General features: G+C 58.2%; 1 protein-coding gene across 5 annotated transcripts; it reads left to right on the top strand.

Moving 5' to 3' along the window:
* Positions 1-28: 28 nt before the first annotated feature.
* On the top strand, positions 29-25,770 carry CROCC (ciliary rootlet coiled-coil, rootletin). 5 transcript variants are annotated; one of them, XM_039385597.1, is made up of 34 exons: positions 29-108; positions 2,297-2,436; positions 3,510-3,695; positions 3,781-3,864; positions 3,943-4,034; positions 4,573-4,738; positions 5,872-5,978; positions 6,059-6,265; positions 6,371-6,467; positions 6,542-6,637; positions 7,257-7,388; positions 7,464-7,663; positions 8,502-8,663; positions 9,026-9,170; positions 10,043-10,411; positions 11,125-11,318; positions 11,908-12,035; positions 13,181-13,332; positions 14,128-14,229; positions 14,300-14,434; positions 15,428-15,559; positions 15,626-15,864; positions 16,424-16,583; positions 16,683-16,850; positions 17,559-17,895; positions 18,491-18,618; positions 18,694-18,814; positions 19,992-20,146; positions 20,572-20,775; positions 21,257-21,436; positions 21,802-21,945; positions 24,031-24,147; positions 25,455-25,562; positions 25,632-25,770. In XM_039385597.1, the coding sequence occupies exons 2-34, from the start codon at positions 2,302-2,304 to the stop codon at positions 25,680-25,682; spliced, it is 5,133 nt and encodes a 1,710-aa protein (XP_039241531.1). In that variant the 5' UTR covers positions 29-108; positions 2,297-2,301; the 3' UTR covers positions 25,683-25,770. The 5 variants fall into 5 exon arrangements, with proteins under 5 accessions (XP_039241531.1, XP_027567252.2, XP_039241532.1 ...); XM_027711451.2 differs by having other exon boundaries at positions 25,455-25,770; XM_027711452.2 differs by lacking the exon at positions 29-108 and adding an exon at positions 391-459 and having other exon boundaries at positions 25,455-25,770.
* Positions 25,771-27,933: the final 2,163 nt, after the last annotated feature.

The raw sequence follows: 27,933 nt of genomic DNA, 5'->3' as shown, positions 1-27,933 counted from the left end.
AGGGGAGCGGCTGCCTCTTCCCAAGGAGCTCCGTTCCCTGCTGGAATCCCCATCCCGCCGCCGAGCCGGGACTTTCCCACCCGTTTTGCTCGCGGGAAGCGCCGGGGGGTTGGTATCTGTTTATATTTTCCTTCGTTTTCCTCCTTCTCACCGAGAGCCTCGGGGTGGGTTTATTTCCAAAACCCGGGAATGCCGAGGGATATTTTTGGAGGAGAATCGTGGAATGTTGGTGTCGGAGGCGTTGGGACCCCCCCAGGAAGAGGAGGGTCCCCGCTCCCGCCGTCACGCAGGGAGGGGACGGCGGGATTTCGGGCTAATCCCGACCTCGCATCCGCTTTCCACTCCCAGGAAAGGGGTGGAAACAGCCCAAAATCCCAGGAAAAGGGGGGTCGGGACAAAGAGGCCGCGCCGAGGGGGTGCCGAGGGCAACTTGGATGCTCCGGGAAGCCCCAGGCTGAGGTGGGGTCCCCGTGTCCCCCCTCGCGGAGCCGCGGAGCGGGAGCGCGGCATCGGGAATGGGAATGGGAATGGGAATGGGAATGGGAATGGCACCGGGAGTGGCGCCCGGGCAGCGGGGTTGGGATAAAGGGGCCTTTTGTGCTGGGATTTGGGGTCGCGGCGGCGAATTGGGCGGGTTTGGGGCTGCGAATACGAACGCGCGGCGGTTTTGGGGGCCACGACTGGAAATCCTGCAGCGGTTTTGGGATCAGGAAATGCAAAAGTCTGCAGCAGTTTGGGGATTGTAACCGGGAATCTGCAGCTCTGGGATAAGGAACTGCAAACCTGCGGCGGGTTTGGGATCACGAACGGGAACGTGGGGAGATTGGGGGATCACAAATGCGAATTTTGGGGCAGTTTTGGGATTGCAGCTGTAAATCTGCCGCACTTTTGGGGTCACAAACACAAAGTTTCAGTGATTTTTTTGATTGCAGCTGGAAGTCTGCTGAGGTTTTGGGATCACAAATGCAGATTTTGTGGCAGTTTTGGGATTGCAGCTGTAAATCTGCAGCACTTTGTGATGCCAGCTGCAAATCTACAGCGGCTTTGGGATCACAAACAGAGATTTTTAGTGATTTGGGGATCCCAACTGTAAATCTGCAGCAGTTTCGTGATTGTAGCTGGAAGCTGTAGAGTTTTGGGGATCATATTTGCAGGTTTGTGGCAGTTTTGTGATTGCAACTATAAAACTGCAGTGGTTTTGTGATAGGAACTGCAAATCTGTGGCGGGTTTGGCATCACAAACAGGGATTTGTGGAGATTTTGGGATCACATGCAAATTTGGTGGCAGTTTTGGGATTGCAGCTGTAAATCTGCAGCATTTTTGGGGACTGCAACTGGAAATGAGCAGTTTTGGGGATCATAAGTGCAATTTTGTGACAGTTTTCTGATTGCAATTATAAATCTGCAGTGAATTTTGTGATTTTAACTCCAGATCTGCAGCGGGTTTGGGATCACAAACAGGAATTTGCAGTGTTTGGGGATCATAAATGCAGATTTCTGACAGTTTTGGGATTGCAACTCTAAATGTGCAGTGGTTTTGCTGTCAGAAACAGGAATTTGCAGTGGGTTTGGGATAATAAATGCAAGCTTGGGATGGTTTTATGATTGCAACTCTAAATCTGCAGCGCTTCTGTGACAGGAACTGCAAATCTGCAGCGGGTTTGGGATCACAAATGGGAATTTTTAGTGATTTTGGGATCCCAACTGTAAATCTGCAGCACTTCTGTGATCCCAGCTGCAGATCTTAGTGGGTCTGGGGCCACAGGCAGGAATCTGCAGCGGGTTTGGGATCATAAGTGTGAATTTTTGGCACTTTTGGTGATCTCAGCTGCGACTCTGGTGCAGTTTTGCCGTCACAGACGTGACCCTGCAGCAGTTTGGGGATCCCAAACACGTTTGCAGCTGTTTTGCCATCGCAGCTGCGAAGCTGCAGCCCTTTTGTGATGGATTTGCAGTGGGTTTGTGGTCCCAAACACAAATTTTCAGTGGTTCTGTGAGCGCAGCTCCGAGTCTGCAGCGGGTTTGGGGGTCTGAGCGTGGGTCTGAGCGTGGCAACTGCGAGTTTTCAGAGGCTTTGAGACCGCAACTGTGCATTTCCAGCAGTCCTCCCATCCCAAAGGGCATCCCTCGGCACGGCCAAGTTGTGGGAGGGAGGCGTTTCCAGCCCGGGGGGGTCAAACTGCTCCCGGAGCGCGGGGGAGGCGCAGCCCCTTCCCGAGGGAACGAGGCAGCTCCGGGAGCAAAGGGGGCCTTGGCTCCGTCCCGGGGCTGGATCCCATCCGGCCCCATCCCGCAGGGGCCATGTCCTCGCTGCTGTCCCTCCAGGAGGAGAACAGGATCCTGCAGCAGGAGCTGTCCCGGGTGGAGGATCTGCTGGCCCAGAGCCGGGCGGAGCGCGATGAGTTGGCCATCAAGTACAACGCCATCAGCGAGAGGGTGGGGCACCAAACCCCGCCCTTCTGACCCCAAACCTCACCTTTGTGACCCCAAACCTGCCTTTGTGACCCCAAACCTGCCTTTGTGACCCTAAACCCACCTTTGTAACCCCAAACTCACCCTTCTGACCCCAAACCCGCCTTTGTAACCCCAAAACCGCCTTTCTAACCTCAAACCTGCTCTTTTAACCCCAAACCTCACCTTTCTATCCCCAAACCTCACCTTTCTATCCCCAAACCTCACCTTTCTAACCCCAAACCCGCCTTTCTAACCCCAAACCCGCCTTTCTAACCCCAAACCTGCCCTTCTAACCCCAAACTTGCCTTTTTAACCCCAAACCCCCCTTTCTAACCCCCAACCCAGGGCTGTACAAGTCCCACCCTCGGCATTCCCTGCTCCCGGGGTGCCGTCGTGGTGGGAATTGTGGTGCCGGCGTGTCCGGACCCGTCCTGGCTCGCCAGGGCTTGTCCCGTGGGAAGCACAAAGCATCCCCCTCCTCCATCCCAGTTTTGTTGGTGCTGCTGCTTTTCGGGAAGCAGCCCCCCCACCGGTGCATTCCTTTGCCAAGGAAACCAGGAATTCAAAAGGGCTTTGGCCCTTCCAGTGCTGAGAGCGGCTCCTGGGAGACCCGAATTGAGGGGGGGTTGGAATTTTGGAAGAAATCCCTCTGTCTGGGCCTGGTTATGAACAAAACCCCTGGTTATGAACATCAGGAAAATATCCCCTGGGAATTGTCCCTCCCGCCCTCGATCCATTGGGCACAGGCCGGGATGGGGCTTTGCTGAGCCCCCACACGGAGAGTTGGGTTAGTTTGGAAAGCACCCCCAAAACTTCCCATCCCTCCCCTCCCTGGGCGTGCAAAGAGAGTGGGAAGGTGGGATTTGGGTGGGAAGCTGGGATTTGGGGAGGAAGGTGGGATTTGGGGGGGAAGGTGGGATTTGTTGGGGGCTTGGCTGTGGCTCTCCAGGATTTGCTGTGGGACCTCCCCGGCTTTCCTGGGACACGATGGGTGATGCCCAGGGGTGCTCGGGGGGTGCCGGGGGGTGCCAGCCCGTATCCCACCCCTCTCCCAGCTGGAGCAATCCCTGCGCACGGAGGCGGGAGAGCGGGAAGCGGCCGAGAGCCGGAGCCTGGCCCAGCACAACATCGAGCTCCGGAGGCTCCTGGAGGAGGAACAAGCCGCCTACAAGCGGAAGCTCCAGGCCTACCAGGAGGGGCAGCAGAGGCAGGCCCAGCTCGTGCAGAAGCTCCAGGCCAAGGTAAATCCTTCCCGGGGGGAGCAGGGACGGTCTGGGAGCCCCCCCGGGTGTCACCCCCCGGTGTCACGCCCCCGTCCCCCCGCAGGTGCTGCAGTACAAGAAGAAATGCGGGGAAGTGGAGCAGCAGCTGCTGGAGAAGGCGACGGAGCTGGAGCAGGAGAGGCTGACGGTGAGGGAGGGGCCTGGGGGGATGTCCTGCCCCAGACACCCCCAGATCGAGGTAGTGGCGAGCGGGATGTTCCCACAGATCCAGCTGGATGCCAGCGGCTCCCAGCCAGAGGAGGAGAGCAGCAACGAGCTGGAGAATGCCCTGATCCGGCTGGAAGAGGAGCAGCAGAGGTGAGCGGGATCCCTGGAGGGGTGGGATGCTCCAGACACCGTGACCCCCCATCCCAGGAGCAGCAAAGGTGAGTGGGATCCTCAGGAAGGTGTGGGGATTCCCAGGAGGGGGATCCCCTTCATTCCCTCCATCCCAGGAGCGTAGAGGTGAGTGGGATCCTTGGGGAGGTTTGGGGATTCCCAGAGGGATGCTCCGGTCATTCCACCCATCCCAGGAGCAGCAGAGGTGAGTGGGATCCTTGGGGAGGTTTGGAGATTCCCAGGAGGGGGATCTTCTCCATCCCAAGAGCAGCAGAGGTGAGTGGGGATCCTTGGGAGTTGGGGAGATTTCCGGGGGGGTGCTCCGGCCATTCCACCCATCCCAGGAGCAGCAGAGGTGAGCAGGATCCCTGGGGAAGATGTGGGAGTTCCTGGGGGACATTCCATCCATCCATCCATCCCCTCCCTCCCCATCCCAGGAGCAGCAGAGTGGGGGTCCCTGGGCAGGTGTGGGCATTCCTGGTGGGATACCCCACGGGTCCCTGTATCCCCATCCCAGGAGCAGCAGCCTGGTGCAGGTGAACTCGATGCTGCGGGAGCAGCTGGAACAGGCCAACGCGGCCAACGCGGCGCTGAGCGAGGACATCCGGAAGCTCACGGCGGACTGGGCACGGAGCAGGGATGAGCTGGAGCAGAGGGAGGCCGAGTGGAGGCGCGAGGAGGAGGTCCGGGGGGCCCTGGAATGTGGGAGGAGGCAGGGATCCATCAGGGAGGACTGTGAGGCAGAGGGATGTGGCTTGGAAAGGGATGCGGGATCACGGAGAGGGATGGAGGGTCTTGTGGGATGTTCCATTTGGGAGCACGTGCCATGTGGCACGTGATGGGAAAGAGATATAATGCAGGGATGTATCATGGAAAGGGATGCGGGACCAATGGGAGGGATGTGGGACCACAGGGGATGTGGCAAAGAAAATTTGGGAGTGCAGGGGAGGTGGCACATGATGGGGAGGGAATATGAGTCAGAGGGAAGCATCATGGAAAGTCTCCAGGACCACTAGGAGGGGTGCAGGGTCATGGGGGATGTTACATGGAGAAGAATTTGGGAGTGCAGGGGATGTGGCTTGTGATGAGAAGGGGATATAATGCAGGGATGCCTCTTGGAAAGGGATGCAGGACCACCTGGAGGGATGTGGGATGTTGTACAGGGAAGAATTTTGGAGGTGCAGGGGATGTGGCTTATTGTAGGAAGGGGGCTATAACGTGGGGATACCTCATGGAAAGGGGTACAGGACCAGCAGGAGGGATGGGGGACCATGGGGGCTGTGACATGGAAGGGGATGCAGGAGCACCAGGAGGGGTACAGGACTGTGGGGGATGTTGCATGGAGAAGGCTTTGGGGGTGCAGGGGATGTGGCTTGTGGTGGGAAAGGAATATGAGTCAGAAGGAAGCATCATGGAAAGTCTCCAGGACCACCTGGAGACTCCTGCACCAGGAGGGGTGCAGGGTCATGGGGGATGTTGCCTGGAGAAGAACTTGGGGATGTGACGTGTGATGGGAAGGGGCTGTGAGGCAGGAGGATGAAGGGATGCACCATGGAAAACGATACAGGACCACTGGGAGGGATGTGGGGCCACGGGGAGTGCTGCAAAGAGAGGGATTTGGGGGTACAGGGGACATGGGACATGATGGGGAGGGGATGCCAGGCAGGGGGATGCGTCCCCAACCCTCTCTGTGCCCGAGGGAATTGGGGCTGCGCAGCACCGCGGGGTGATGGGCGTGGCCAGAGGGGACATTTGGGAATTTGGGGAGCGTGGTGGGTCTCCCAGCGGGCGCCAACCCCCCTCCACCTACCCACAGTCCTTCAACGCCTACTTCAGCACGGAGCACAGCAGGCTCCTGACCCTCTGGAGGCAGGTGGTGGCTCTGCGGCGGCACTTCGGGGACATGAAATCCAGCACCGAGAGGTCAGCGGGGATCCCGGCCGGGGGGCGATCCCTGGGGGTTCCCGAGGGCCTCCGGCTGCCCCCCGCATCTCCCCCCGCAGGGACCTGTCGGAGCTGGGCCACGAGGTGTCCCGGGCGGGCCGCGCCGCCCACGCCGCCTGCCTGGCCCTGGGGGCCAACCTGCGCCTGGCCGAGAGCCAGGCGGGAGCGGCGCGGGAGCGGCGGGAGCTGCGCCTGGCACAGCTGGAGGAGCAGCTGGCGGCGCGGGCTCGAGATGCCGACCTGGAGAAATCCGCCCTGGGAGCCAAGTAGGGACGGCTCCCCCCCTCCGGGGGGGCTCGGGGGGTTCGGGGGTTGCGGGGGCGGCTGCGGGGACCGCGGCGCTTCCCGGCGCTTCCCGGCGTGTGCCGCAGGCTGGAGGAGATGACGGCGGCGCTGGAGCGGCGGCGGGGCGAGGACGAGGAGAGGGAGCGGGCGGTGCAGGCGCTGACCCTGCAGCTGCGGGAGCTGGTGGGTGCGGCTCGGGGGCGCCGGGCTCGGGGGGTGAGCCGGGACCGGCCCCTGATGCCCGGGGGTGTTTCCAGGAGGCCGCGCGCGCCCGGGAGCCGCCGCCGGAGGAGGTGCAGGCGCTGCGCTCGGAGCTGGAGCTGCTCCGCCACACCCTGCACGACGTCACCCAGGTGCTGGGGACAGCCCGGCCCTGCCTCGGTTTCCCCTTTCCCACCTCGATTTCCCTATCCCTTGACTCAGTTTCCCCCTTCCTTGACTCAGTTTCCCCCTTCCTTGACTCAGTTTCCCTCTTTCCTTGACTCAGTTTCTGCTTTCCTGTTTCAGTTTCCCCTTTCCCATCTCAGTTTTCCCATCCCTTGACTCTGTATCCCCCTTCCTCAGTTTCTACTTTTCCTGACACAATTTCCCCTTTCCTTCACTCGTCTTCCCCTTCCTTCCCCACCTCAGTTTCCCCTTTCCCGCCTCAGCTTCCCCATCCCATGACTCCATTTCCCCCTCTCTGCTTCAGTTTTGCCTTCCTTTGACTCAGTTCCCCCTTTCCCGCCTCAGTTTTCGCTTTCCCACCTCTGTTTCCCCTTCCCTTGATTCCGTATCTCTTTCCCTTTTCTCATTTCATTTCCCCCTTTCCCGCCTCGGTTTCCCCTTTCCCGCCCCAGTTTCCCCTTTCCCGCCTCGGTTTCCCCTTTCCCGCCCCAGTTTCCCCTTTCCCGCCCCAGTTTCCCGTTCCCTGCCCGCTGTCCCGCCGCAGTTCCCGGTGTTCCCTCTCCAGCCGCTCCGTGTGTCCCGCAGGCGGTGCTGGCCGATGACCCCGCGTCCTCCCCAGCGCCCGGCGCGCTGTCGCCGCCCTGTCCCGCCGTGTCCCCTGCCCTGTCCCCCGGCGCCGTTCGCTCGTGGCTGGTCCGGCGGCGGGCGGAGCTGACGGTGAGCGGGGCAGGAGGAGGAGGAGGAGGAGGGAGGCTGAGGATGGTGCCGGGGCTGAGCCCTTTCCCGGCGCAGGAAGCGCGGAGCCAGGCGGAGCAGGGCCGGGAAGCGGCCGCAGGGCTGCGGCGGGAGCTGCGGGACAGCGAGGGGCGGCTGGAGGCGCTGGAAAAGCGGCTGGAGCAGCTCCGGGCGGAGACCGGGAACTGCCGCCGGGAGCGGGACGAGGCGCTGCGGGAGGGACTCGGGCTGAGGGCGCGGAACGAGGAGCTGCGGAGGTACCGAGGGAGGGAGAGAGGAGGGGGGGATGGATGAGGGATGGATGAGGGATGGATGAGGGATGGATGAGGGATGGATGAGGGATGGAGGGACAGAGGGACGGATGGATGGACGGATGGACGGATGATGGATGGATGGAGGACAGATGGACGGATGGAGGGACAGATAATGGAGGGACGGATGGATGATGGATGGATGGAGGGATGGATGGATGGAGAGACAGATGGATGGAGGGATGGACAGATAATGGAGGGATGGAGGGAGGGACGGATGGACAGACAGGTGTTCCTGGCTCCAGCCAGGCCAGCCCGGCTGTACCTGTGCCTGTGTCCATGTGTCCGTCTGTCCCTGTGTATCTGTGTGTCTCTCCCTGTACTTGTGTCCGTGTGTCCATCTGTCCCTGTGCTTGTATCCATGTCTTGTCTATCTGTCCCTGTCCATCCATCCCTATCCATCCATCCCTACACATCTGTCTGTCTGTCCCTGCACATCCTTCCATTCTGATGCATCTTTCTTGACCCACCTGTGAGCATCCCCCATCCCTCCATCCTCCCTGTCCATCTGTCCATCTGTCCATCCCCCATGTCCATCTGTCCATCCATCCATCTGTCCATCCACCCGTGTTCCTCTGTCCCTCCACCTACTCTGTGTTTGCCTGTCCATCCATCCCTCCATCCACTCATCCATGTCCATTTGTCCATCCATCTACCCCCTGTGTCCATCTCTCCATCCATCCACCCTGTGTCCGTCTGTCCATCCATCCCCCCCGCCGTGTTTGTCTCTCTGTCCATCCGCCCGCCCATACCCACCCCCCCGCCGTGTCCGTGTGTCCGTCAGGGAGCTGGAGCGGGCGGAGGCGGCGCTGGCAGTGGAGCAGCAGCGGGCGGGAGCTCTGGAGCAGGAGCGGGCGCAGCTCCAGCGCCAGAATGAGGGGCTCGAGGATTCCCGGGATGAGGCTGCCAGGGATGCCCAGAGTGCCCGGGAGCAGCTGGAGCACAGGTGGGGACTGGGGGGCACGGGGGATGCAGGGGGGCACAGGTGAGTTCAGGGGGCAGAGGTTGGTGTTGGGGGGCATAGGTGAGTTCAAGGGGGCACAGGTGAGTTGAGGGGGCACAGGTGGGTGCAGAGGGGCACAGGGGGGCTCAGGGGGGCACAGGTTGGTGCAGAGGGGCACAGCGGGGTTCAGGGGGGCACAGGTGAGCTCAGGGGGGCACAGGTGGGTGCAGGGTGGGGGTAGGCACTGCAGTGTCCCCCACCCCCAGGGGCTGCTCCTCGAGCGCAGTGAGTGCCCCAAAGCCCCCCCGGGTGGGTTCTGCCCCCCTGCCGTGGGTGCTGAGCCCCCCTGCCCCCGTGGTGCCCAGCCAGCGGCAGCTGGAGGAGCTGGAGGCGCAGCGGGCGCGGGCGCAGCGGGAGCTGCTGGAGGCGAGGGAGGAGCAGAGCCGGGCGGAGCTGCAGGCGGAGCTGGCACGGGGAGAGCGGGACGTGCTGGCACAGGCGCTGGGAAAGGTGGGCACCCCCAAACCCCAGCACCCACAGGGGGTCTGTCCCATTGCAGCGAGTGCCCCCCATGGATAGAGGTGCCCCCCATGGATAGAGGTGCCCCCCATGGATAGAGGTGCATCCCTATGGATAGAGGTGCCCCCCATGGATAGAGGTGCCCCCCATGGATAGAGGTGCATCCCTATGGATAGAGGTGCCCCCCATGGATAGAGGTGCATCCCTATGGATAGAGGTGCCCCCCATGGATAGAGGTGCATCCCTATGGATAGAGGTGCCCCCAATGGATAGAGGTGCATCCCTATGGATAGAGGTGCCCCCCATGGATAGAGGTGCATCCCCAATGGATAGAGGTGCATCCCTATGGATAGAGGTGCCCCCAATGGATAGAGGTGCATCCTTATGGATAGAGGTGCATCCCCAATGGATAGAGGTGCCCCCCATGGATAGAGGTGCATCCCACGGATAGAGGTGCATCCCTATGGATAGAGGTGCATCCCATGGATAGAGGTGCACCCAATGGATAGAGGTGCATCCCCAATGTATAGAGGTGCATCCCTATGGATAGTGGTGCATCCCTATGCAGTGGGTGAATTCCCATGGATGCAGGTGGCAGGGATGCCACCCCTGCAGCTGATGCCCCCCATGCCCCAGGTGCCCACCATGCCTCAGTTACCCCGTGCATGTTCTCCACACCTCTGAGTCACCCCTGGCACCCTCCCAGTCACCCCGTGCCCCCTTCCCTCTCCTCCCAGTGACCCGTGACACCCTCCCAGTGACCCCCTGTACCCTCCCCACCCCTCCCAGTCGCCCCTGACACCCTCCCTGTGCCCCCGTTGCCCCCCGTTGCCGCCGTGCCCACCCGGTGCCCGCCGTGTCAGGCACAGGGCAGCTGCGGGGAGCTGGCCCTGGCACAGCGGGCGGCGGAATCCGAGGAATGCCGGCTGCGGGACGCCCTGGCCAAGACCTCGGAGCTGGCGTCGGGGCTGGCGCGGGAGAAGGCGGAGCTGTGCCGGCGGCTGGAGCGGCTGGAGCAGGAGCGGGAGCGCGGGCGGCTGCGGACGCGGGAGCTGCTGCGGGAGCTGGCGCAGCTCCGGGCGCGGCTGGAGCGCGGGCGCCGCGCCGGGATCCTGGAGCGGCAGGGCCTGGAGCGGGCCCGGAGCGCGGCGCTGGAGGGATCCCGGGGCGTGCGGGCGGAGCTGCGGGCGCTGCGCCAGGAACACCTTCGGCTGCGCCAGCACCTGGCACAGGTGGGCACCGGGACGGGGCACTGGGAGCGGTGGGGGGTGACTGGGAGGGGTGGGGGGTCCATGAGGTGGGGCTGATTATCCCTGCGTGGGAACTGGGGGTCCCTGGGGGTGACTGGTGGTCCGTGGAGGGTGACTGGTGTACCCCGTGGTGCCGCTGGGGGTCCCTGAGGGGTAACTGCTTGTCCATGAGGGGTAACTGGTGGTCCCTGTGTGGTAACTGGTGATCCACGAGGGATAACTGGTGGTCCCTGTGTGGTAACTGGTGATCCACGAGGGATAACTGGTGGTCCCTGTGTGGTAACTGGTGATCCACGAGGGATAACTGGTGGTCCCTGTGTGGTAACTGGTGATCCACGAGGGGTAACTGGTAGTCCTTGTGTGGTAACTGGTGCTCTGTGGGGGGTAACTGATGGTCCCTGTGGTACTTGGTGGTCCCTGTGGTGTCCCCAGTGTTCCCCACTGGTACCCGGTGTTCCCGGTGGTCCTGGTGCTCCACGTGGTCCCGGTGCTCCCTATGATCCCGGTATTCCCATGGTCCCGGTGCTCTCTGTGATCCCAATATTCCCGTGGTCCCAATGCTCCCCACGGTCCTGGTATTCCTGTGGTCCTGGTGCTCCCTGTGGTCCCGTTGCACCCCGTGATCCTGATATTCCCTTGGTCCCAAAGCTCCCCATGTTCCCATTGCTCCCGTGCCCCCGGTGTTCCCGGCACAGGCTCTGCAGGCCCAGGGCACGGCGGGCGAGGCGCTGGCGCGGGCGCGGGCGGAGCAGGAGCAGCTGCGGGCGGAGCAGGAGCGGCTGAGCCGGAGCCACGCGGAGCTGGCCCAGGACAGCGCCGGGCTGGCCGTGCAGCTCGCCATGGCACAGCAGCACGGGCAGGAGTGCCACAGGGAGGCACAGGGGCTCAGGTGGGGTGGGACGGGATGGGGGATGGATGGGAGGGGTCTGGGCTCAGGTGGGATGGGATGGGATGGGATGGGATGGGATGGGATGGGTGGGAGGGTCTGGGCTCAGGTGGGTGCTGAGATGGGGGAACTTCTGGGCCCAGGTGGGATGGGTGAGTTCTGAAATCAGGTGGGACTGGGATGGGTGGGGTGTTCCAGGCTCAGGCAGGTGCTGGGGTGGAGGGGGTTCCTGGCTCAGTGGAATGGGGTGGTTTTGGGCTCAGGTGAGTGCCAGGATTGGGAAAGTGCTGGGCCCAGGTGGGATGGGGTGGTTCCAGTCTCAGGTGGATGCCTGGGTGGATAGGGGGGTTCTGTGCTTCAGGTGGATGCCAGGATTGGGGAAGTTCTGGGCTCAGGTGGGATGGGAGGTTCCAAGTTCAGGTGGGTGCTGAGATTGATGGGAGGGTTCTGGGCTCAGTGGGGTGGGAGGTTTCAACCTCAGATGGGTGCTGGGATGGATGGGAAGGTTCCGGGCTCAGGTGGGTGCTGGGTGGGGATGTGGGTGCCAGGGCAGCTCCCCCAGCCTGTCCCGGCGGCGTTCCCGGCATTCCAGGTCGGAGAAGGAGGGGCTGGAGAGCAGCGTGTTCCAGCTGCAGGCACAGCTGGCCCAGCTCCAGGCCCGGAACCAGCAGCTGGAGAGCGAGGGCCGGACGCTGCTCCAGGCCAAGGAGGCACTGGAGGGTGAGGGGGCCCGGCCACGGGGTTGTCCCACCACTGACCATCCCCGTCCATCCCCATCCCCATCCCCATCCTCAGCTGTCTCTATTCAGCCCCATCCATCCCCATTCCCTTCCATCTTCATCCTCGTTCCAGTCTTCATCCTCATCCTCGTTCTAATCTTCAGCCCCATCCCAATCTTCATCTTCATCCCCATTCATCCCCTTACCATCCCCCTTTATCCTCAGCCCCATCCATCTGTATCTTCATCTTTATCCTCATCCCAGCCTTCATCTTCATCCCCACCCATCCAGAACTTCATCCTCATCCCTGTCTTCATCCCCATCCGGCTGCATCCATCCCCATCCTCATCCTCATTCCCATCCATCCCCCTCTGCATCCTCATTCCCATCCATCCCCATCCTCATCCTCATTCCCATCCATCCCCATCCTCATCCTCATTCCCATCCATCCCCATCCTCATCCTCATTCCCATCCATCCCCATCCTCATCCTCATTCCCATCCATCCCCATCCTCATCCTCATTCCCATCCATCCCCATCCTCATCCTCATTCCCATCCATCCCCCTCTGCATCCTCATTCCCATCCATCCCCCTCTGCATCCTCATTCCCATCCATCCCCCTCTTCACCTTCATCCTCTTCATCATCCATCCTCAGCCCCATCCACCTGTCCCACACTGATGGGGGGTGTCCCCTGGGGGGGTTTCCACTGATGGGGGTGTCCCACTAGCTGGGGGGGTGTTCCCTCTTATGGGAAGGGTCCCCATAAGGCTGGGGGGGTTGTTTCCACTGATGGGGGTGTCCCCTCTTGTGGGGGGATCTCCACTGACTGGGGGGGTCCCTGCTGATCAGAGGGGTGGTCCCCACTGATGGGGGGTGTCCCCTGGGGATGTCCCCACAGATGGGGAGTGTCCCCATTGATGGATGGTGTCCCCACTGACCAGGGGTGTCCCCCCTGAATGGATGGGGTGTCCCCATTGATGGATGGTGTCCCCACTGACCAGGGGTGTCCCCACTGATGGGTGTTGCCCCCTGTGGGGTGTCCCCTCTATGGGGGTGTCCCCACTGACCCGGGAGGTGTCCCTGCTTTTCTGGGGGGTGTCCCCTCGCGTGGGGGTGTCCCCGCTGACGGGGGTGTCCCCCCAGCCGAGCTGGGGGTGTCGCGGCAGGAGCGGGCGCAGGAGCTGCGGTGCCGGCGCCGGGCGGTGGCGGCGGCCGAGGCGGCCGCGGTGACGGTGACCCTGCGGAGCGCCCGCGACGCCCACCGGGACCAGCTGGAGCAGCTCCAGCGCCACAAGGTGGGGGGGGGGGGGAATGGAATTGTGGGGTGCACTGCTGATTTCTGGGGGGTTTGGGGTGATCCGGTGGGTGACGGTGATTGCTGGGGTGTGGTGGTGGTTGTTGGGACACGATGTTGGTTATTGGGGAGCAGTGTTGATTTTTGGGGTGCATTGTAGATATTTGAATGTGTGCTGATTGTTGGGGCACAGCGGTGATTTTGGGGGTTCGCTGGTGATTTGAGGGGTTTGTTCATGATTTTTGGGGTTCACTGGAGATTTTGGGGGTTTGCTGGTAATTTTTGGGTTTGTTCACGATTTTTGGGGTTCACTGGTGATTTTGGGGGTGTAATGCTGAATTTTGGCATGTATGCTGATTTTTGGGGTTTACTGGTGATTTTTTTGGGTTTGTTCATGACTTCTGGGGTTCCCTGGTGGTGTCAGGGTTCCCTGGTGATTGTTGGAGTTCCCTGGTGATGGCTGGTGTTCCCTGGTGGTTTTGGTGTTCCCTGGTGGTTTTGGTGTTCCCTGGTGATTGTTGCTGTTTCCTGGTGATTGTTGCTGTTTCCTGGTGATTGTTGGCGTTCCCTGGTGCTGTTGCTGTTTCCCGGTGATTGTTGGTGTTCCCTGGTGCTGTTGGCGTTCCCTGGTGCTGTTGGCGTTCCCTGGTGCTGTTGGTGTTCCCTGGTGGTTTTGGTGTTCCCTGGTGGTTTTGGTGTTCCCTGGTGCTGTTGCTGTTTCCTGGTGATTGTTGGCGTTCCCTGGTGCTGCTGGCATTCCCTGGTGATGGCTGGTGTTCCTGGGTGCTGTTCCCAGGAGGAGCTGGAGGCCGAGCGGGGCCGGCTGATGCAGGAGCAGGACGAGCTGGTGGCCGAGCTGGCGGCGCTGCGGCAGCAGCACCAGAGCGAGAAGCAGCAGGTGGGTGTCCCCGGCGCCCCCCCGGCCCTGCCCCTGCTCTGTGCCCCCCGGCTGAGCCGTGCCCCCCCAGGCCCTGGCCCTGCAGGAGGAGGAGAGGGCAGCCCTGGCAGAGACGCTGGCGGGGCTCCAGCGGAGCCTGGATGAGGCCACGGCCGAGCTGGAGCAGCAGCGGAGAGAGGTCACCACCCACCAGGAGAAGGAGCAGGTAGGTTTGGGGGGCTCCTGGGCACCCCCCAGAATGGCACAGAGCCCAGCATGTCCCCCCCGCAAACCCCATGCCAGGCTGTCCCCGCTCATGGCAACCCCCAAAGCTGAAGTGCCCCCTCCCATTGCAGCCCCTGTGCCTGGGGGTCCCCTATGGCCCCCCCATTGAGTCCCCTCATGTCTGGGCACTCCCTACTGCAACCCCCCCATGCGTGGGTGTTGCCTGTGGTCCCCCATTGCAGCCCCCATGCCTGGGTATCCCTCCTACTGCCACCCCTGATACATGAAAACCTCCTTGCTGCAGCCCCCCCGTGTCTGGGTATCCCCCATGACCCCCCTCATTGCAGACCCCCATGCCTGGGCACCCCCCCATTGCAACCCCTCCTGCCTGAGTCACACCCCCACCATTGCAAGACCACCCCAGTGACTCCCCTTCTTGCAGACCCCAGTTTCAAACCCCCCCTCTCCCCACTGCATCCCCTCAGCAATGGGGCTGCTCAGCTGTGGAACCTGAGCCTGCTCACCCCATCCCTGCACCGTCCCCATTGCACCCCCTCCCTGGAACCTCATCCCCATCTCACCCCTTGTCCAGAACCCCATTCCCACTGCATCCCTCTCCATGCCCCCATCCCCATTGCACCCCCTCCCTGGAACCTCATCCCCATCTCACCCCCTCTCTGTGCCCCCATCCCCATTGCACCCCCCCTCCTTGCCCCCATCCCCTTTGTACCCCCCTCTCTTGCCCTCATCCCCACTGCACCCCCTCTCCGTGCCCCCATCCCCGTTGCACCCCTCTCTGGGACCCCATCCCCATCTCACCCCTTGTACAGAACCCCACTCCCACTGCCCCCCTCTCTGTACCCCCATCTCCGTTGTACCCTTTCTCCGTGCCCCCATCCCCATTACACCCCCTCTCCGTGCCCCCATCCCCCTTTCCCCGCCCCCCGGCCCCCCCAGCCGGGTGTGGGGTCTCAGGGGGTCCTTGTCCCCGCAGTCCCTGTGCTCGGAGCTGCTCTCGCTGCGGGCGCGGGCGGAGGCGGCGGCTCAGACCCACGAGCGGGAGGCGCGGGCGCTCCGGGACCAGGCGGCGGCGGCGGCCAAGCAGCGGGACAGCGCCCTGCGGGAGGTGACCCCCGCCCCGAGCCCCCCTCGTCCCTGGACCCCCGGGCCCCCCCTGACGGCCCCGTTTTAGGCGGAGGAGGCGCGGGCGCAGCTGCGCTCGGCGGCCGAGGCGCGGGCGGCCGGGCGGCGGGAGCTGCTGGAAGCGCAGCGGGACGCCCGGGAGAGCCGGGAAGGGCGCGATGCGGAGCGGAGGCAGGCGCAGGAGGCGCGCAGGGCCCTGGGCGACGAGGCCAGGGAGAAGGAGACCCTGCGCCGCTCCAACGAGGAGCTGCGGGCGGCCCTGCGGAGGGCGGAGGGGGAGCGCATCAGGTCAGGGCCGGGGGGGCACGGGGGCACAAAGGGGGGATGGAGCACCTTGGAGGGTGATCCCCGGGGTGGGGGTGAGGATTGGCACACAGGGATGCTCCGGTTGGGATGGGGCAATGCTCCAGGTCCGGGTAACACTCAGGACAGGGGGATGGAAGTTTGTGGATGGGGAGATGCTCGGGATGAGGGGAAGCCGGAGCTGGGGTGCAGGAGTTGGGGAGATGCTCGGGATGAGGGGAAGCACAGGTTGGGAGGTGCAGGGGTGATGCAGCACCTTGGAGGGTGATCCCCGGGGTGGGGGTGAGGATCAGGACACAGGGATGCTCCAGTTGGGACGGGACAATTGCTCCACGTCTGAATGCCACTCGGGACAAGGGGATGGAAATCTGGGGGTGGGGGACTCGATGGGGGGACACCCAGGATGGGGGGACAGCCCGAATGGGGACAGCTTGGAGCGGGATGTGCCTGGCTCAGACAGGGCGATGCTCAGGACGCTACTGGGCCGGGGGAATGCTGGGATCCCCTGGGAGGTGCTTCCAGCCCCTACTCCCGCTTCCCGCAGCCTGAAGCGCTCCGGGGAGGACAAGGAGCAGCAGCTGGCGCTGCTGGAGGCGGGGCGGGCGGCGGCCGAGCGGGAGGTGACGGAGCTGCGGGCGGCGCTGCGGGAGCTGGAGCGCGGCCGCCTGGACGCCCGCCGGGAGCTGCAGGAGCTGCGCCGGCAGGTCCGGGGGCAGGAGAAGGAGGAGGAGGAGGAGGGTTATGAGGACCCCCCAAGCCATTCAGGGTGTCCCCAAGCCGCCCCCCGTCCCCTCCCGGGCCAGGTGAAGGACCTGGACAGCGAGAACAGCCGGCGGAGCAGGGAGGTGGGGGAGCTGCAGGCGCGCGTGGCGCTGGAGGAGCAGCGGGAGGAGCGGAGCCGCCGCGAAGCCTTCGGCCTCAGGAGGAAGGTGGCGGAGAGCGAGGCCGACACGGAGGCTGCCAGGAAGGAGGTGAGGAGTCCCCAAGGATCCCCAGGACCCCATTGCTTGGTGCCCCACATTCCAAAGTATCCCTGTCCCCCCCCGGCTGTGTGTCCAGAGGTGTTGCTGTCCCCTCACCCCACAGCTCGGTGCCTGCTGTCCCCAGTCACCCCCATCACCCCATAACTGGTATCCCGTGTCCCTGAGTGTCCCTGGGTGTCCCTGTCACCCCACCATTCCATTCCCTGCATCCCTGCAGGTCCCTGTATCCCATTGCTCCATTCTTGAAGGGTCTCCTATCACTCCATCCCCTCAGTCTCCCTCACCCTGTGCTCCATCCCTTGTATCCCCAATCACCCTATTGCTGTGTTCCCTGCATCCCTGGGGTCCCTCATTACTCCATTGCTCCATCCTCTGCATCCCTGGAGTTCCCTGTCGCCCCATTGCTCCATCCCCCATCACCCTATTGCACCATCTTCTGCATCCTTAGGGATCCCTCATAATCCCATTGCTCCATTCCTTGGCGTCAAAATCACCCCACTGCTCCATGCTCTGCATCCCTGGAGTCCCCCTTCATCCTATTGCTTCATCCCTGGGGTCCCCCTTCCCCCACTGCTCCATCTCCCACATCCTTAGGGGTCCTCCACCCCCACCACTCCCCCCCGCCTCTCCCTCACCCCGCTCTCCACCCCTGTCACCCCTCCCTGGCCCATCGCCCCTTCCCTCCCGCTCCCGCAGCTCCAGCAGCTCCAGCAGCGCCTGGCGGAGGCGGAGGCGGAATTCCGGCAGCGGGAGAAGGAGCTGGCGCGGAGCCTGGAGGAGGCTCGCGGCAACGAGAAGAAGCTGCTGGCGGACTCCCGGAACCTGCAGCTGAAGGTGGAGGCGGCGCGGGGCGAAGTGTCCGAGCTGAGCCTGCGGCTGAGCGCGGCCCAGGGCCGGGCCCAGGGGCTGGAGGCGGAGCTGGCCCGGGGCGAGGAGCTGCGCCGGGCGGCCGAGTCCCGGCTGGGCGGGCTCCAGGCGGCCCTGCGGAGAACCGTGGGCATGGCCCGGGCCCGGCCCGGCCCCCTGGCCCCCGGTGAGAGCCCCGGGGCTGCGGCAGGGCTGGGGGAGAGGGATGTGTCCTGCGGCGGGCACTGTGTCACTGGGGTTACCCGTCAGTCAGCCCACTGCTCCATCCCCCGCTTCCCTGGGTGCCACATGCCTGTTATTCCATCCCCTGCTTCCCTGGGGTCTCCTATTCCTCCATTCCCTGCATCCCTGGGGTCACCCATCACCCCATTGCTCCATCCCTGGGGGTCTCTCATACACCACTGCTCTGTCCCCTGCATCACCAGGGTCCCACATATCCCTTTACTCCCTTCTCTGCAGCCCTGGGGTCCCCAATTACTCTGTCCCCTGCATCCTTGGGGTTCCCCCTCACCCCATTGCTCCATCCCTGGGGTCCCCCCTGTCCCATTACTCTGTTCCCTGCATCCTTGGGGTCCCTCCCACCCCATTGCCTCATTCTTACATCCCTGGGTCCCCCATATCCCACGGGCACATCCCGTGGGATATGGTCCATCCCCCTCCCCCTCACATCCTGCCCTGGGTGCTGCTCCCGCTGTCCCCATTCCCGTTGTTTGTCCCCATTCCCGCTGTTTGTCCCCATTCCCGCTGTTTGTCCCACCCAGGCGGGGCCCCAGAGGGGTCAGGAAGCCCCGGCTCCTCCCCGGAGCCCGACCCCGCATCCGATCCCGAGGCGGCGCGGGCGGCCCTGCGGGAATTCCTACGGGAGCTGCAGGAGGCGCAGCGGGAGCGGGTACATCCCCCTTCTCCTCCCTCCCCCCCGCCGTTATCCCAAAAATCCCCTTTCCCAGCCCATTCCCGCCCCCAGGAGGAGCTGCGGGTGCAGGTCGGGAGCCTGGGCCGGCGCCTGGCGGAGGTGGAGCAGGATCGGGATAACGCCAATTCCCGGGCACAGCAGCTCCAGAAGCTCATGGAAGAGAGCGAGGAAGGTGATGGGGGTGATGGGATTTTTTGGGTGAGGTTTGGGGTGATTTGGCCTGCGCTGGACCCTTTTGGGGGAAGCTGAGGCACGGGGAGGGCGATGGTGCTGCCCAGACTGGAGGGTGGTCCCTGGGATTCCCCCCCCATGGCTCCAAAATCCTGGGAACATGGGTGAAACCTGCAGTGCAAACATAGGAACCCCAGTAAAACTGGTACAACTGGGAAAACTCCCCCCGCATCTCCTGTAAACCCCAGTGTAGCTGGTAAAAACCTCCATATATACCCCATAAATCCCAATAACATGGGTAAAACCCTTCTGGATCCCCTATAAACTCCAGTAAAACTGGTAAAAACCTCCATATATACCCCATAAACCCCAATAACATGGGTAAAACCCTTCTGGATCCCCTATAAACTCCAGTAAAACTGGTAAAAACCTTCCTACATCCCCTCTAAACCCCAATAAAATGGGTAAGGCCCCTCATCATCCTCCACAAATCCCAGTAAAACTGGTAAACTCCCCTATGGATCCCATGTAAATCCCAGTGAAACTGATAACCCCCCCCGTGCAGACTCCATGAATCCCAGTGAAGTGGGTAAAACTCCAGTGCAGGCCCCATAAATCCCAGTAAAACTGGTCACACCTGCTCTGGATCCCACGTAAACCCCAGTAAAACTGGTAAATGTCCCCTGTATTTCCTGTAAACCCCAATAAAAGTGGTAAAACCCCCCAAGCAAACTTCATAAATCCCAATAAAACTGGTAAAACCCCTGTGCATTCCCCATAAACTGCAGTAAAACTGGTAAATTTCCCTATGGATCCTGTGTAAATCCCAGTAAAACTGGGAAACCTGCTGTGCAATCTCCATAAATCCCAATAAAATGGGTAAAACCCCTGTGCATCCCTCTTAGACCCCAGTGAACCCTCCCTGCATCCCCCATAAGCCCTAATAAAACTGGTGAAAGCCCTTTGCATCCCACACCCACCCCGGTAAAACCGGGAAGTGCCCCGAGCAAACTCCATAAATCCCAGTAAAGTGGGTGAAACCCCCCTGAACCTCCCATAGACCCCAGTAAAACTGGTAAACCCCACTATGGATCCCCTGTAAATCCCAGGAAAACCAGCAGACATCCCATTCCTGCCCATTTTCCTGCTGAAGGGGGGTGGGGGCTGTGCCTTCCCAGGGCACTGCGGGGACCTGAGCAGCTCCCAGGCCACGCTCCTGCTCCAGGAGGAGACCCTGCGCCAATCCCAGCGGGAACGCCGTGAGCTCCGGGACAAGGTGGCGGCGCTGGAGCGGAGCCTCCGCAATTCCGAGCGGGAATGCCGGGCGGCACAGGTGGGCATTGCCACAAACCTCCCCTTCCAAATGGGAATGCCAGGTAGCACAGGTGGGCATCCCCATGTCCCTCTGCTTCCAAGTGGGAATTCTGGGCAGCCCAAGTAGGCATTCCCACATCACTTCCAAGTGAGAATGATGTGCGGCCCAGGTGGGCATTGCCACATCTGCATCCTCCATAAATCCCAGTAAAACTGGTGAACTCCCCTATGGATCCCATGTAAATCCCAGTAAAACTGGTGAGCCCCCCGTGCAGACTCCAGAAATCCCAGTAAAACTGATAAAACCCACTGTGCAAACTCCATGAATCCCAATGAAGTGGAATTCCAAGTGGGAATGCTGTGGGCATTGCCAGGTGGGCACGGCCGTGTGCCCGGCCCATCCCGGCTCCAGGCCGGCATTCCGGAGCCCTTCCCGCCCCGCAGGAGCGGCTGAGCGCGGCGCGGGCCGGGGGGGCCGAGCTCCTGGATGCCAAGCGGCGCCTGGAAGCGCTGGAGAGCCGGAGCTGCCGCCTGGAGCTGCAGCGGTGGGTGCTGGAGGGGGAGCTGGGCCGGACCCGGCGGGCACTGGGAGAGCGGGAAGCGGAGGCCAAGGAGGCCAAGGAACGGGCGGAGCTGCTCCAGAAACAGGTGTGGCCCCGATCCTGGGAAATCCCAGAAACAGCTGTGGCCCCGATTCCGGGAAATCCCACCACCCTGTTGATGAATCCAGTCCCCCCAGTTCCCCCTGAACCCCCTCCCAGTTCCCCCAACCTTTCTCACAGTTCTCCATTTCCCCCTGAACCCCTTTCCAGTCCTTCCAGTTCCTGCTCAACTCCATCCCAGTCTCCCCAGTTTCCTGCGAATCTCCTCCCAGTTCCTCCCAGTTGCCCCTGAACCCCCTCTCAGTTTGTCCCGTACCCCTTCCCAGCCCCCCAGTTCCCCCCATGCCCCTTCCCACTTCCCCCTGAACCCTCTCCCAGTTACCCCAGTTCCTCCTGACCCCCCTCCCCGTTCCCCCTGTACCCCTCCGAGTCCCCCCGAACCTTTTCCCAGTCCCCTAGTTTGCCCTGAACCCTCTCCCAGTCCCCCCAGTTCCCCCTGACCCCACCGCTGTGGTGTTGGGGTGCAGCTGGCCCAGAGTGAGCAGCGTTCCAGCACATTCCAGCTGCTCAGTGCCCCGCTGGACAGCGATTCCAAGGAGGATTCTCCGAGCTCTCCCTCCGTGTCCGATGGTTCCCTGCTCCAGGAGCGGCTCCAGCAGCTCCAGAGCGCCCTGACCGCCGGAGAGCTGGACCGGAGGGGGCTCCAGGTGGGATGGGAGCCCCGGGGGGACACGGGGTGGGGGGACACAGAGGGGTCCCCACAGGGGATCTCGGCAGTGTCCTGGTGTCCCAGGAGGGGCTGGAGGTGGGATGGAGATCCCGGTGGGATGGAGATCCCGGTGGGATGCCCATCCCGGTGTCCCGCAGGAGGGGCTGGGGGTGGGATGGAGATCCCGGTGGGATGGAGATCCCGGTGTCCCGCAGGAGGGGCTGGGGGTGGGATGGAGATCCCGGTGGGATGGAGATCCCGGTGGGATGCCCATCCCGGTGTCCCGCAGGAGGGGCTGGGGGTGGGATGGAGATCCCGGTGGGATGGAGATCCCGGTGGGATGCCCATCCCGGTGTCCCGCAGGAGGGGCTGGAGGTGGCGCGGCGGGCGCTGGCGGAGGCGCGGCAGGAGAAGGGAATGCTGCGGGAGCAGCTGCAGGGAATGCGGGAGCAGCGGGAGGAGCTGCAGCGCTCCAGGGACCGGCTGGAGGAACAGCTCCGACTGCGGGTGAGGGGGACCCCAAATTCCCTGACCTTTGACCCCGGGCAGGATCCCCTCAGCACCCTCTGCACCCCCCTCGCATCAACTCCCAGCCCCCCCTTGCCCCCATGCACCCCATTATATATAACATATAACATAAAGCATATAACATATAACATATAACATATAACATATAACATAATATATAATATGTAATATATGATATAGCATAATCTAATATAATCTAATATAACATAATATAATATATATAATATAATATATAAATATATATAATTTATTATATATTATTATATATTATAAAACATATATAATATAACAATAATAATATAAATATACCACATATAATACATATTATGTAATTATATATTATATTTTTAGAGTTATATTATTTGTAACATATAGTATATTTTCTATAGTTATATAGCATATTTAAAATATGTATTTTATAGAAATACATACACTACATAAATACTATGTATGGTACTATGCATACCATTATAAATTATTTTTATCTGTTTATATTATATATTTTCTGGTTCTGTGTATGTTTATCTATAAATATAATATGTGTATATATAATTTATAAAATAAATTTATTAATATTATAGTGAGATATTATTGTAACTATATATTTTTAGATATAATTATAGTTACATATTTTTCATATCTATTTAGAGACATACTTTTCTGGTTTATAGGGTTTTATATATTAGACAAATTTCTATATGTGATGGCTTTGGGTATATATTTATTAATATCTATTGACATCTATATTTTCCATTTTATATGTTTTAGTATATTATATGTATTTTAATACTTATTTTCATATATATCTTCTGCTTTTATATAAATTTTTATATACATTATATTTTAATATCTATAGATATTACACTTTTATATATTATATATTTATTACTATCTATTTACATCCATATATTTCATTTTATATGTTTTATATATTATACATATATTAATACCCATATTTATGATGTTTACATATCTTACACACACTTTGATATCTATTCCCATCTATGTTTTTCTGGTTTATATGTTTTAATATACATTATCCATACTTTAATATCTGTATTCCAATATAATAATATTAATATAATACAATTAATATAATATAATAATATATTATATGCTATATTAATATGTACATATATATTTTCTGGGTTTATATACACTTTTGTGTATCATACATAAGATATACTATATTTGTGTATATATGATGTATTGATTATCTACGTAATATATAATACATATTATATATAGCATATGCCATGTACTATGTAATATCTATGTAGGTATATATTTTCTGGGTTTATATACATTTTAATATATTATACATAATATATATTATATATTCTACTAGATAATATATGTAATATATAATACATATATATACTATATATGTGTATATATATAGTACATATATATATACACTATATAATACATATTACATATATTATATGCTATATATTATTATATGTACTAATAATATGCACTATTATTATATATTATATGTTATATAATATATATTATATACTATATTACACATAATATATAATATATATTATTTATAGTATTATATCGTATTGTATAATATGATATATATTCTATATTATTATTATATATTATGTGTAATATTATATATAATATATGATATAGTAATATAATATATTATTATATATTATATTATAATATAACCATAATATATATAATATATATAATATATTATTATATTTTATATTACTATATAGCATATATACTATATGCTATCTAATATATTATGAGGGTTATATACCTTTAATGTATTATACATAATATATAAAATATATAATATATATATAAAATACATATATAACATAACATATATAAAATTATATGTAATATAATATATTGTATATAATATATTTATAATACATAATTATATATAATATATATGTTTTATCTATAGACACAATTTTATATATATGTATTTTATATATATATCAAATCCTGTATTTTTCTGGGTTTACCGATGGTTTGATATGTTCTGTCCATATCCCACCCCCTGTTTTTTCCCCGCGTGTCTCCGCTGTGCCGCAGGTGGAGCGGGAGCCGCCGGGCTCCCGGGCTGAGCCCCTGCCGGCGGGGCTGGATCGGTCCCTGGGCAGAGCCGAGCGCGAGCTGGGCCAGGCTCGGACACGGCTGCGGGAGCTGCGGGTGGGTCACCCTGCCCGGGACAGCGGGCACCGGGGGCTGCCCCAGCCCGGGGCCTGGAGCGGGAGGGATGGGATGGGGTGGGGTGGGGTGGGGTGGGATGGATGGGATGGGATGGATGGGATGGGAATGGGATGGGGTGGGGTGGGGGGTGTGGGATGTATGGGCAATGCTGGGATGGGCTGGAGGGGCTTGGCTGGATGGCTGGTCTGGTGCTGGTTGGGTTGGTGTTGGGCTGGACTTGCATGGCTGGAGATGGTGGATGGGTGGGCTGGCTGGGCTTGTCACTGGATGGGATGGGATGGGATGGGGTGGGGTGGGGTGGGGTGGGATGGATGGCTCCTTAGGGAGCTCATCCCACCTGGAAGGATGCTGGGGATGGCACTGGGATGGCGCTGGGCTCATCCCAGTTTGGGAAGGATGCTGGGGATGGCACTGGGATGGCACTGGGATGGCACTGGGATGGCACTGGGCTCATCCCAGTTTGGGAAGGATGCTGGGGATGGCACTGGGATGGCACTGGGCTCATCCCAGCTGGAAGGGAGGTGCTGGTCGGCACTGGGAGTTTGCTGAGCAGCTTTTGGGGCTCCTCCCTTCCTGGCAGGATGCTGGGGCTGGTACTGGGATGAGGGTGTTTATGGGGCCCTTCCCAGCTCCGGGAGACACAGGTGCTGGTCCTGGGATGGTGCTGGGCTCTTCCTTGGGCTTATCCCATTTTGGGAGGGTGCTGGTGCTTGGACTGGGAGGGGGTTGATGCTGTTTTTTGGGCCCTTCCCACCTTGCACTGGGATGGCACTGGGATGGTTTTTGGGGTGCTTCCCAGCTCCAGGGAATGCTGGTGCTGGTCCTGGGATGATGCTGGGCTCATCCCAGCTGGAAGGGAGGTGCTGCTGCTGGTACTGGGTGGCACTGGGATTGTTCATGGGGCCCTTCCCAGCTCTGGGGGACACTGGTGCTTGCACTGGGATGGCACTGGGCTCTTCCCTGGGCTCATCCCTTCTGAGAGATGCTGGGATGGCACTGGGCTCATCCCACATTGAAGGGACATGCTGGTGCTAGGATGGCCCTGGGTTCTCCTGGGGCTCATCCCAGCTGGAAGGGAGGAGCTGGAGCTGGTCCTTGGATGGCACTGGGTTCGCTTTTCGGGAGCATTTCCCAGCTCAGGGAGACACTGGAGCTGTTCCTGGGATGGTGCTGGGCTCTCCCCTGGGCTCATCCCCTTTTGGGAAGGTGCTGTGCTTGCCCTGGGGGGTGCTGGGCTGTTTTTGGGGTGCCCTCCCCAGAGTGCCCAGTTTTGGGGTGTTGTCCAGGCACAGGTGTCGGCGCTGGAGCTCCGCTCTGCTCCCGCTCTGGGATCGTCCCCGGAGCTGCAGCGGGAGCTGGAGCAGCTGCGGATCGGGCCCAGCCTGGAGGAGCAGGTGAGGGGACACCCCGGGGGGGGACACTGTCCCCTCCTGCCACCCTCCAACCTCCCCCATTCCTGGCAGATCACGCTGCTGAAGGAGCAGGAGCTCCAGCGTCACCCCCCCGGGATTTAGGGACATCCCGGGACACCCGCAGGGACTGGCACAGCCCATGGAGGAGGGGGATCCATCCCCATCCCAAAAAACCATGGCAGAGACCATCACAGCTCATTCCATGGAGGAGGGGGACCCATCTCCATCCCTGCTCCAAACCCACAGCAATTTTTGCCTCCAAAGCTACACTTTTCCAGTGAGACGACCAAACTTGTCTATTTTTGATACAATTTGGGGCCTGTTGGATGGTTTTCCCATTTTCCTATTGCTTTTTTTAACAAAAAAAAGAGGGAAATATTCCCTGTTTTTAGTGCCAGAAGAACCAACTGGTTTATTCCCACTCACCACATCCTACTTCCCCCCTTTTTCTAACACAAAACTCCCTGGATTGGTGCTTTTAAAGGCTTTTTTTAGCAAATAGTGGGATTTTTTTATGGCTGTTTTTGGAACTGGGGTTTTTTACTGGTGCTATGGGGCAGCTTGAGGTTGGAAAACCCGCTGGAATCGAGGTGGTGGCTTCGAGTTCCCCCAAATCCTTGGCATTCCTGGCACGAATAAAGGTGGAGAAATCCAGACTGGGAGCTCTGAGGGAATTTTTTGGGGAAGGTTTAGCAATTTGAGATGTCCAAATGTGGGGCTGGTGGGGCACAAGGGTTGAGTTGGGTCCCTAAATAAATAATAATAATAATAATAATAATAAACAACAGAATCAATGATAAGAAGTAGTAATAAATAGCAAGTGATGATAATAACTGCCTCTATAGATTAGAAGTACACCCTATAGATGGGAGATGCACCCCACAGAGGGGAAGTACATCCTATAAATGGGAAATACACCTTACAAATGGGAAATGCACCCTATAGAGGAGAAATGCACCCTGTAGAGGGGAAATACACCTTATACATGGGAAATACACCCTACAGAGGGGAAACACACCCTATAAATGGGAAATACACCCTATAGAAGGGAAATGCACCCTATAGATGACAGAGGGACTCACTATAAACTAGACACACACCACCTTCAAGAGATATAAGTCCTATAGGAGATACCCTATATGAGAGCTACTCACTATACCAGAGCTGCACCCTATAGATGAGAGATACGAGGGGTGCTGTGTATGGAACACACCCTACAGACAGGAGAGACACACTGTGTACAGTAACCCTATAGAGACACCCCCTGTGTATGAGGTGCAGGCTACAGGTGAGGGAAACACCCTACAGATGAGAGAAACCCCCTATAGACAAGACCTATGGGCTTCAGGGAGAGAGACAACCTGTAGACAAGAGGGAAACCCTGTATATGAGAGACACCCTATATTGCAGAGCTGCACCCTATACACAAGAGAAACGGGCTGGGGACTAAAGCCACATCCTATAGACAAGACATACACACTATAGAGGAGAGCTGCACCCTATAGAAAAGGAATACAGGCTGGAGAGAAGAGATACACCCTATATATGAGACACACCCTATAGATATGAGCTGTACCCTATACATGAGAAACACACACTATAGACAAGAGATGCACCTTACACATGAGACACACACACTACAGACAAGAACTGTGTCATATATGAGAGCTGCACCCTATATAGGGCAGCTACACACCATGTACAAGAGCTGCACCCTATATAGGGCAGCTACACACCATGTACAAGAACTGCACTCTATATAGGGCAGCTACACACCATGTACAAGAACTGCACTCTATATGGGGCAGCTACACACCATGTACAAGAACTGCACTCTATATAGGGCAGCTACACACCACAGACAAGAGCTGCATCCTATATAGGGCAGCTACACACCATGTACAAGAGCTGCACCCTATACACGGGAGAAACAGGCTGGGGGACTAAAGCCACACCCTATAGACAAGGCATGCACACTATGTAGGAGAGCTGCACCCTATACACGGGAGAAACAGGCTGGGGACTAAAGCCACACCCTATAGACAAGGCATGCACACTATGTAGGAGAGCTGCACCCTATAGGCAAGAAATAATTGCTGTAGAGAAGAGATACACCCTATATATGATACACACCCTGTAGATAAGAGATCCACACTGTATAGGAGAGCTGCACCCTATAGAAAAGGAATACAGGCTGTAGAGAAGAGATACACCCTATATATGAGACACACCCTATATACAAGAGCTGCACCCTATATACGAGCTCTGCACACTCTACAGAAGAGCTACAGCCTATACATATCATATAGGAGAGCTAAACACCCTAAAGGAGAGCTTAATCCTATATACAAGA

The sequence above is a fragment of the Pipra filicauda genome, unplaced genomic scaffold (assembly GCF_003945595.2).
Source record: "Pipra filicauda isolate LSUMZ 115617 unplaced genomic scaffold, ASM394559v2 scaffold421_size600610_pilon, whole genome shotgun sequence".
Taxonomy (NCBI): Eukaryota; Metazoa; Chordata; class Aves; order Passeriformes; family Pipridae; genus Pipra; species Pipra filicauda.
The sequence above is the reverse complement of the archived record's forward strand: the minus strand, read 5'-3'. Positions and strand labels throughout refer to the sequence as shown.

Excerpts from the sequence above, each read along its gene's own strand:
- CROCC (XM_027711451.2), top strand. The coding sequence starts at position 2,302 with ATGTCCTCGCTGCTGTCCCTCCAGGAGGAGAACAGGATCCTGCAGCAG. Across the intron at positions 4,035-4,572 it reads CTGGAAGAGGAGCAGCAGAG|GAGCAGCAGCCTGGTGCAGG; the intron begins GTGAGCGGGATC and ends TCCCCATCCCAG. Across the intron at positions 24,148-25,454 it reads CACGGCTGCGGGAGCTGCGG|GCACAGGTGTCGGCGCTGGA; the intron begins GTGGGTCACCCT and ends GGTGTTGTCCAG.